At 43.7% G+C, this 10060-nt stretch overlaps 1 protein-coding gene across 1 annotated transcript; it reads left to right on the top strand.

Annotated features, from left to right (window-relative positions):
- Positions 1-499: 499 nt before the first annotated feature.
- LOC308298879 (fibronectin type III domain-containing protein 7-like) lies at positions 500-7320 on the top strand (the record flags this gene model as incomplete). Its single annotated transcript, XM_080742571.1, has 9 exons — positions 500-746; positions 1574-1831; positions 2183-2410; positions 3167-3424; positions 4035-4289; positions 5558-5812; positions 6407-6667; positions 6954-6983; positions 7289-7320. The coding sequence occupies 9 exons, from the start codon at positions 500-502 to the stop codon at positions 7318-7320; spliced, it is 1824 nt and encodes a 607-aa protein (XP_080598697.1).
- Between the last annotated feature and the right edge of the window lie 2740 nt (positions 7321-10060).

Raw genomic sequence — 10060 nt, 5'->3', positions numbered from 1 at the left:
AGTTAAGAGAGTTTTGTGTAGAAAACAGGAATAGTGGAGAATAGCATAACATTGGGGCTTATGTAGGTTTGGATTGTCTGTGTATTTCTACTACAGTTTTAGAGGTACTCTAAACTTAGAGACATTTAATGTACTGTATGTGCAAAGTTCTCACCTCATCACATGCCTCGAATACCCAGCTCATATCGATTGCTGTAAATGTAGAAGGAAGACACTTTTGTGTACAGTATAGGCCTTTACAATGGATTTAAGCTTTCAGGCAACTGTATAGACAGGAACATTTTACTGTTCACGAAGAGATGTGTCCAAATTCAGCCAGAGGTATATTATGAAATATTATTTTCTGCATACAGTACTGTACCTCTCGTGCAATGCAAGGTGGCTGGTTGTGTTGGATTACGTTTTCTATTATGGGCATTTACTAAATGTTTTTCTTCTTCCCACATGTTTTTTCATCAGAACTAATTGTGTCCATTAACTGTCTTTAGCTCCCAAGGTGATGGATCCTATTGACGTAGTGAAGGCAAAAGACAGCACAACCTTGATGGTGGAGTTCACCCCGGTCGCCGGGGCCACTGGGTACATCATACGCATTGAGAACAACGCTGGCTTCCGCGAAGACCATGTGACCTCCTCGCCTGCACAGCTGGGATCCCTTGAACCGTACACCGCATACTCACTCAGCATCATCGCTAAGAACGCTGATGGCCGCAGCCAACCGTCCACCTCTGTGGAAGGAAAGACAGGTACTGTTATGCCTCATGTAGTTTTAAAAAAATATTTTATGGACAGGGGGGACATAATGTAGGAAATAACTTTCTGAGGGCTTGTTTCAAGCAGAAATGTGTTACTCGTTCACTGTTATCTGATCTTCCTTATTGTCTAAAATGAGTCATTAGGTCGAACCCCCTTTGGATCGACCACCAAACTCAAACCCAAACCCTAATCCTAACCTCAGTAAAACTATGCCTAACCCTAACCCTAACCCTAAACCTAACCTCAGTAACCGTGACGCGGGTGATTATCTAACCTGCCGATGCTCGCAGGTGATTATCTAACCTGCCGACGCTGTTTGATCCACTTATGATTCAACTGACATATAGGCTACCCTAAAGCTGACCTCATTCTGACAATGCATGCTGTTTACAACAGGACTTGTCACAAACATGCCACAAGCAGTTTCAGTGTTTTGTGCTCATTGTTGGCCATCATTCATCTCTAGAGAGATATTTCTTCATAAGCCCCTGATTATTAGCTCCTGGTTGTCTTTCTCAATTGATTTCAGAGAAACAAGAAAGCCTAGTATTTGAACAAAATTCTTTTTATATACAGTGACAGTAAACAGAACAACATAAGCATTTCAAGCCCTAACTGTGACTGCAGTGTTCATTTAACTCAGTTACACATGGATAAATGAACACAGAATTTTCCTCTGTGATGAATCTCACTGTCACTAAATGATAAACGATTAACTGATCATCATGCATCCATCCCTTTGGTCCTTAAGGATGGATTCAGTCCAGGATGCAAGAAACACCATTTCATTTTCCTTGCTCTATTCTCCACCCCACAGTGTTGCCTCCTCCTGCGCTGATCACCTCATCTCCCAGCAACGACTCCATCACAGCATCATGGAGCATTGTGACCCATGCAGTGAACTACTCCGTTGGTGTCGATAAGTTCGGCATAAACAACACCGTGATAGTGAACACCTCAAATCTAATGGAGACCATTGCTGGCCTGGATGCAGGCTCGCTCTATATCGTCTTTGTCTACGCCTGGGACAAGGAGGGCAGGAAGGGAGATGCTGTATCGGCCAACCAGACTACACGTAAGATGGGAGAGGGACCAAGTACATTGATGGGAAAACTGTTTGTATTGAGTTCATGAGATTATGGAGAAGGAAAGGTATTAATTTGTCCATGATTCTTTAAAGCAGTGGTTCTCAATAGTAGGGTCCAGGGACCCTCAGGTTTTCTTGAGCAGGTTCCAAAAGGACCCTTACAGGTCCTTGACAGTGTACAACAAATGGAACCAAATGGATCCTTCCGGGTCCATTTTTACACAATCAAGAGTCATGGTGGTGCTTCCTTCTTGAGAACCATTGTTTAACACGTACAGTGCATGTGATCAAATGTTTCATTTGTCAGACCAAACTAATGATATTTCTTTGGATTGGCAGTCGAGGAAACAGAGGCAGGAAACTGTACGCTGTCATGGAATATCTCACCCTATGCTGACAATTACAAGGCCTTCATCAAGAGAGATGACGGAGCTGAAGTGAACTGCACCACCAACAGCACCAGCTGCGACTTCACCTGTATGTGTGGCTACACCTACCTGATGAACGTGTTTGCCTACAACGATGCTGGCCGCAGTCCCGAGGGAGTGACCCTCAACTACACCACCTGTAAGTAAGTGTTTAACCACTGCCAATTCAACCCTATTCTGGAGTGAACAATGGTGAATATAGTGGAAAAGGCTTGTGAGACAATATTTAACAAAAACAATAGTGTACTGTTAAGATTATCCAGAAAGCTTTCTCCCATCACAAGGGTGGGGAATCTTTGCAGCTTAAACCCTCTGTACGTAGTAAAACGTTGAATTGTAACTGTACTTGGTACGCTCCTTTTCTCACTCTACACCAAATCTCTTCGCCCAAAATTGTCGATCTAGGTCTGTTATTTTTGGGGAACATTCTCCCCAGAATAGGGATACTGGTTTTTTTTTGGGAGCAATTCGCTTTTGATCTAGAGCAGATATTGTTACTTTGTGTAACAATATTGTGTGTCCATATTTCATTTTCATTTTCAGAAATATTGAAAGTAGAAAGTAAAAGTATGTATTTGGGTTTTATAAATATTACCAATGAAAAGCAATAATTACATGTTATTGTGACCATTTCCTGAACACTTTCGCCTGTCTGTAAATGTATGCTTGGATGTGTGTGTGAGGAAATGTCCAGATCAGAGCAGATCACTGATGACTGAGCAGTAGAAACCAGGCTTTCCACAGGTACTGTGCAACCATAACCAAGGGTCCAAGGTTACTGGACTCGAAAGACCAGACAGGCAGAGTGTAGGGAAATGGCTTGGCTTTTGCTGTGATACTGTATAAAATGAGCTCACATCACTTCATCATGTGTTCAATCTCCTCTGTACCACAGTGCCTTGTTGCCCAGAGGACGTGTTCGTCAGCCTGGTGAGCTCAGAGACCCTGGAGATCAGGTGGAGCCCTGTGCGCGGGGCACAGCTGTACGAGACGAGGGCCGTGGACAGTGACGAGACCATCGTATGCAACGACACAGCACCCGTGTGTGCCCTCTCTGACCTGACATGTGACAGCACCTACAATGTGCGGGTGATACCCTGCAATGAAATCCGAGGCTGCAACCGCACCTGCCAGGCTCGCACCAGGAACACGGGTATGTGTACGCACGCATTCACGCACGTACACACGTACCTACCGGTAGTACGTATACGTATGTTGCATGCATAACAAAAACACAAAAACGCATATATTGAAACAAAGCATGCAAATTCCTAGATATCCACATTGCCAAAAAGCAATGTATAACATACATAACCACACTGCACAAACATACATCATATAGGGTTAAGATGCATTTTCGTGTGAAGACATAGTACAGTATGTGTTTTTAGCCGTATCACTGTCACATCATGTATTTTGTACAAAAGTTAGTTATGTTATGTCACAGTGCCATCAACCCAGGTGTGGAAGAATTTGGAATGAAAGACAGAGTAAAACCTTCAGTGCTACATCTGAGAGTGTACACAGACGGGTCCATTTGGTTACCTGTGTACACTCTCAGAATGAAGTTAACCCTGAGAAGTCAACTATGTAGGCACTGTAGGCAAATGCCAAATGTACACTGAGAAGTCGACTATGAAGGCAAATGCCAAATGTACACTTCATTGTTTGACCGCGCTGCTTGCTGATTTCCAACGAGTGACGCGGCCAAAGGACAAGGTGTAAATCAGGCTGTAACTCATCCTGGCCTCTCTCCCCACCAGCTCCCTGCATGCCACAGGATCTGAATGTGAACCAGACAGGAGACTACGTCAGCGTTAGCTGGACAGCGAACAACCGCGCTGCCAACTACACCGTGGCAGCACAGCAGGGTACCACCGCCCCCATCACCTGCACAACCGCCTCAGACAGCTGCAGCTTCGCCAGCCTGCCATGTGGCACCAAATTCCAGATCACCGCCATGGCAAGCAACGATGCCGGCGACAGTTTACCCAGCTTCAGCGTTGATCTGGAAACAGGTAACCGGTCGAAGATGACTATAGAGTCTGAGAGACTTCCTATAGTATGATGATCATCTCATTTGTCACTAAAAGGGTTCCCCAAGAATCATCGTATGTTGAAGAAATTAACATTGTATGTAGGCAGTTTGAAACATTTAGACATCGTCCCAGAATATTAACATCAGTGATAATGTGGTTAACATATATTTAAATTATGATACTATCAAGCATATCAGACAATCTACATTTCCCTAAAAGAAATGCAGTCTGACTGGAAGCAGGGATAAAACACATCCCCACCAGCCATAAAATGAATGACCAGACATCCAAATCTGATCAGCTCAAGATAGAGATGAAAAGTTTGAATGCAAATCAAACCCCAGACTCTGAATGCTTTTGCAATGTTCATATCAGTTGCCACAGGATATTTCAGTGAAATCCTGCCTTTGCATTTGTATTTAATAACTCATACAGTGGCCGCTAGAGTGCCAGAAATATCTCTATAGACCTTCGCTCTAGCTTCCGTCGACACTGTCCCAAGTGCCTTGGGATTTCACTCCAGCCAATGCTATGGGTGACGAGAGGAGGAAGTTAGCTTACACTTAGCCATTCACTGCTAACCCCTTTAGAAGCCCGATCTAAAGCTATTTCAGTCGCAAAAAAACTTTCTCTTTGGTCTGGGAACACAATTCAGAGAAAATCCTCTCTAAAGATGTGACTTATTATTGGAGTGGGCGGCACGATGCAGCCTTTTGCGCGATTACGGCCCGTGTATGGCCGAGTGTTGGCCCGGACCATGGATGGACATTTAGACCGGGGCTTTGTTGATATTTATTAAATATCCCAAACTAGTTCGGGATAGGCACCCCGGAATACGTCGCGCCGCCGACAGTATAGATTGAGTTTTTCTTTTGGGGGGCTCTAAACTTTATTTTAAACCATTTTCAATGGAATAAATCGTCGGACCATCGAGCGTCTCTCGTTGGTAAGCGCTGGACGAGCCAGGACCACCCACGTTGGTCCAAGCAGCTCAGGGTAAGTAAAATAGCAAATAAAATATTGTATTATTGGATTGAAATAAAGCCGAACTTGTTTGGGATAGGCACAAGAAGGGTTAATCAATTCCTGAGTTTCATGTCCATGATCAAGAAGGCCGTTAAAAAACTCAAAAGTTATTATATGGAGATGGGTGTCTACCCGACAGCAACTAAATGCATCATACTGTATACAGAACAAAAACACTGCACTCTGTACTGACTGACTGTTCCACTCTCTTCCCTTACCAGCTCCATGTTGCCCAGTAAACCTGACCGTGAAACAGGTGACCATGGCGATGAGCAACGTCACATGGTCTTACGCCAGAGGGGCAGCGTCGTTCCTCACCTCTCTGACGTCGTCGCGGGGCCATGCCGGCTGTCACACCCTGGACTACCACTGTCTCATGGGATGCATCACCTGTGGCACCAACTACACCGTGGGCATGGAGGCCTACAGCCGCACGGGCCACAAGTCTGTGTGCACCTATAAGGGCTTCTCATCCAGTGAGTTGAAATTTCTGTCACTGAAAATCATCTATTTTCACTGTTTTGCACAGCACTCTACCATTGTACAACAAAGTACTGTATAATACAGGGTTAAGTGGTTAATCAGACTAATCGGTTTTAATTGCCCGGTCCCAATAAATAGATAGTTCAGGCCGACGTCTCTGCTAACGGAGATAGAACTTCCCTAAAACAATTTAATGAGTTTGCTTACAAGGAATAACTTGTGACAAAATCAATGAGGTCCCTTATAGCCTACGACTATTTTGTCTATAGTACAGTGCACAAAGGTCCACAGTGAAATCTTCCTGAGTGTGTTTTAAATAAGCAATCCATAACTTTCAAAACAATCTGTATGGTAATATAAAATGACTAGACTGCTCTTCTACTGAGAAATACAAATCCTAAGGTCGAGGGCCACTACTGGTTACCAAGAGGTATTGCATGAAGCTCAAAGTGTAATATCACACCTGCCCAAAAACAGGCTTTCTGCGCGGGACACCCAGATTGAAATCCCTACATAAACCGTGAATTGCAGCTTTAATAAGATCACTATTAGATGTATGACTTAAGAGACATTGTTGTCCCTAACAGGTGCCTGCTGTCCATCGGGCATAAAGCTATACAGACTGGCCAACAGCGCACTGCGGGTGTACTGGCGTTCTTCTCCTGGCGGCAACTACAACTACACAGTAGATATGTCAGGCAGTGCCAACTACACCTGCACCCCCCCTGCTGGGGAAAACAGCTGTGACATTAGCAGTGTGCAGTGTGGAGACGTCTACCATATAACAGTAGCTCCAGTCATGCCAGCAGGCAACAAGGTCCACCTCTGCCCCCAGAGGATGTATTCAGGTACTGCAGCAGTTCACTTCTCAATTTCCAGTGGAAGGGACACTGCACTGGAATTTGTTCTGAATTGTGTTGATTGAGTTTGGTTACCCGCTCTAAAAATGATGAAAAAGTAAAAGTTAATTATAAAGTAATGCTTACATAACATTTATTATAATCATAGACAGTACAAACAAACTTTAAGTGGAGATATGGATACTGTATAATATATTGCCAATGAATATTGAAATACATAATTAACATCATGATTGCTTTTGGTTGACTTTGCATTCTTGTGTTTTTTTTTCAGTAACTTGCTCGGGGAGCAATGTAGGAATGGGTGAGTAGGCTACTGTAAATTATATGCACTTTGAATATTCAGTCTATAAAAATAGCATCACATCATATTGGCAGCCAGTGCAGTGAGACAGACAGCACTGTCTGTGTGCTTCCTGATAGGAAGTTCAATACGTCTTTTTTTGTGTTGCTTTACATTAAGAGATGGAACAGTTCCATAATGACTAGGAGTCATATTATACAGGCAGTATAGGCTATGAATACGAAAGTAACATAATTATTCATAACCAACTGAAATCTTCCAATACAATTTTGTCTCTAATGTCACTTAAATGTGTTTTCCTCCAGTGATTTACCGAGGAAAGAGAAGTGTTAACTAGAGAGTGGTAAGTACAATGGCATTCACACGCCATTCACTTTCGTTTTATTAGCAAAAGAAACTGGCAGAATTACAGTTATATCAAATGACACATTCTTACAGTAGCATACTGTACACAGTACGACCCTCAGTGTGTAACTTCTGAGTGCAATACGTAACCAAATGGTTGAAATAACACTGATGATTTTACTGTGTAGCTACTTATGAAAGCCATTGTTGTACCAAACACTGTACAATATCACCCTGTTACTTGAGAGTACATGTGTCCCTCTGCTGGCCACATGTGTCCCTACTGGCCACAACAACAATGTGTTAGTGCTTTTGCTAATTGGTAAACAGAAATGTACAACTAAACAGATTTAGTGTCTTACCGTAAGAACAAAAGTACTGAACAGAATGCATTGTGGATTGTTTTCAAAGCTTCAAGACCTGTTGAACCAAGCAGCAGATACATCTCTCTGCATCTCCCTCAGTCTGATCATCAACCTACATCTGATTCCTACAAGAAGGCCAAAAAATGAAGTCTGAGCAAGCAAGAAAAAGAAGCAAATCTATTCCCATGCAACATTTGGAGGCAGTTATAGCCTGCAACAGGGATTACAATGACCAAATAAATGTGTGTTCTTTGTTCACATGTTATGACACAATATGAGCTGCCGAAATTGCCCTGAAAGCCACGTGATCATGGTGTGCTCAATTCACATCCTTTGCCACGCCGACGGCACCTTGTCCAATTGAAACGAAAGTTGCTGCGAGCCTATAGCTCAGCCTTCTGTCTAATTTTTCGAGTGCTCCTGCTGCTTTTTCCCCCGCAAGTTGCTTTTTAAGCAGCCCCTCCTATTTTGGTTTATAGTCGTTAAAAGAGAAGAACCACCGAAGAAGAAGAATAGTTGTTGAAGTGAAGCAGAAGAAGAAGAAGCCTCTTAAAACATATTATAAGCTACTGTAGCCTATTGGCTATACATTGACTGGGCTATTTATTTAAATTTATTTTTCCGTGACCAGGGTTTCAGTCGTCCTGCATTCATCATCATTTGTGATTTGTGATTGGAATGAGGATTTTTTTGGACGACAGAAACATTGACAGACAGACAGTTGTCTTTGTTCCCAGAATCATCACCATTTTGTCTTGTTGTACATGAAAAGTCTAAATCAAGGATAGCGTGAGTAATGGTGTCTGTATGTTTTGTATTACCAGTTGCTTTTTGTTTATCTGGCAGAACGTTTAGGATAGCGTGAGTAATGGTGTCTGTATTTTTTGTATTACCATCTGCTTTTTGTTTGTGGCAGAACATTTTATTTATATAAGTTACATTACAGTAGGCCTACTGTACTTTCAACGTAGGCTATAGGCCTATTTAAAATGTTTCAATGTTTGTGTAGCAGTATGGGCGTCGGTTCCCACTGCCCATCCTCCTCCCCCTTGTTAGTTGACTGATTGAAACCAGTATTTAAGCAGCATGGTCTTCAGCTGCGAGTTAGCTGGTTGTCTCCTCTCGCTGGTGGGGCACACTGAAGGTGCCCTCCAGCTCATGCTGGCCTGATGGGCTTCAGCTACACATTAATTTGCTCAGTGAAGGTACGTTCCCAGGTTTTGCTGTTCAAGTAAATACCTTTTGTACATTGCATAGTGAACTTGAACTTGACCGTCACCGGGCGTTGTCTTTTTAGCTTTGATGCTACATTATGCTCTGTCGGGAGCTTCCTGCTTTGTTGTGCAGTCAGCTATCGACACACCCATTAGGTATGTTGGCATTCCTCCCTCTCCCCAGTATATGTTGGTTTGGTGTGTTCACCAGATTAAACATTGGGCTTTGTATTATTCCAGTTACTCCGTGAGTGCCGCTCGCATTAAAGTGGTAGGTGTGCATCTCTCTGTTCCTGTTTCTGTGACCTTTATGCAGTATAACTGGTAAATTAATAGGGCCACTTCTTGCCTATTTCAGGGTCTGGCACTGCTGCTTTGCTGACCGTAAGGTTACCACTAACCAGCCATAAAGAAAAGTAAAGGTCTGATACAACTCTTCCTCCATTCTGAAATCACCGGCTGTCGGAACAAGGACACGCCGCTCGTGCGGCCCCATTCAGCCATTCTTAAACGGCGGTTATAGCCCGGCCATACGGCCAACCTTTCGTTAATTTGCTTTCTTGTTTATTGCTTCATTTGATTTATTGTCTCCACCAGCCGAAGGCATGGGGGAGAGTATGTTTTCCCGTGCGTGCGTCCGTCCGTCCGTCCGTGCGTGCGCGCGCGCGTGCGTGCGTCCGTCCTCGCATTTTGTTACCACCTAATCTCAGTTGCCGTTGGCCTGGTCGCTGCCAAAATGAGCGCACACACTCCCTGGTTATTGTCTCCACCAGCCGAAGGCATGGGGGAAGAGTATGTCTTCCGGTCCGTCCGTGCGTGCGTGCGTGCATCCTCGCATTTTGTTACCACCTAATCTCTGTCGCCGTTGGCCCGTCGCTGCCAAAATGAGCGCACACACTCCCTGGATGCCAATTCAGAACCTCTGACCAACATTTTTCAAATGGGCCTGTTCTAGCGCCACCATGAGGCCGATGTTTGCAAAACACATTTCTGTACACTACTCTTAGAGATTTTGTCCAAAAATCCTACAAATCGGTAGGCAGTATCTCGACAGTCATCTGATCGACACGGATCTGTCCGATTTTGCATATTCCATCCTGATCGGCTAAGATTGGCTTCCAAAGTTTGTAGGATTGAGCCGTTTTGAACAAAA

The sequence above is a fragment of the Nannobrachium achirus genome (assembly GCF_963921795.1).
Source record: "Nannobrachium achirus genome assembly, chromosome: 1".
NCBI lineage: Eukaryota > Metazoa > Chordata > Actinopteri > Myctophiformes > Myctophidae > Nannobrachium > Nannobrachium achirus.
This window is presented reverse-complemented; position numbering and strand designations above follow the sequence as displayed.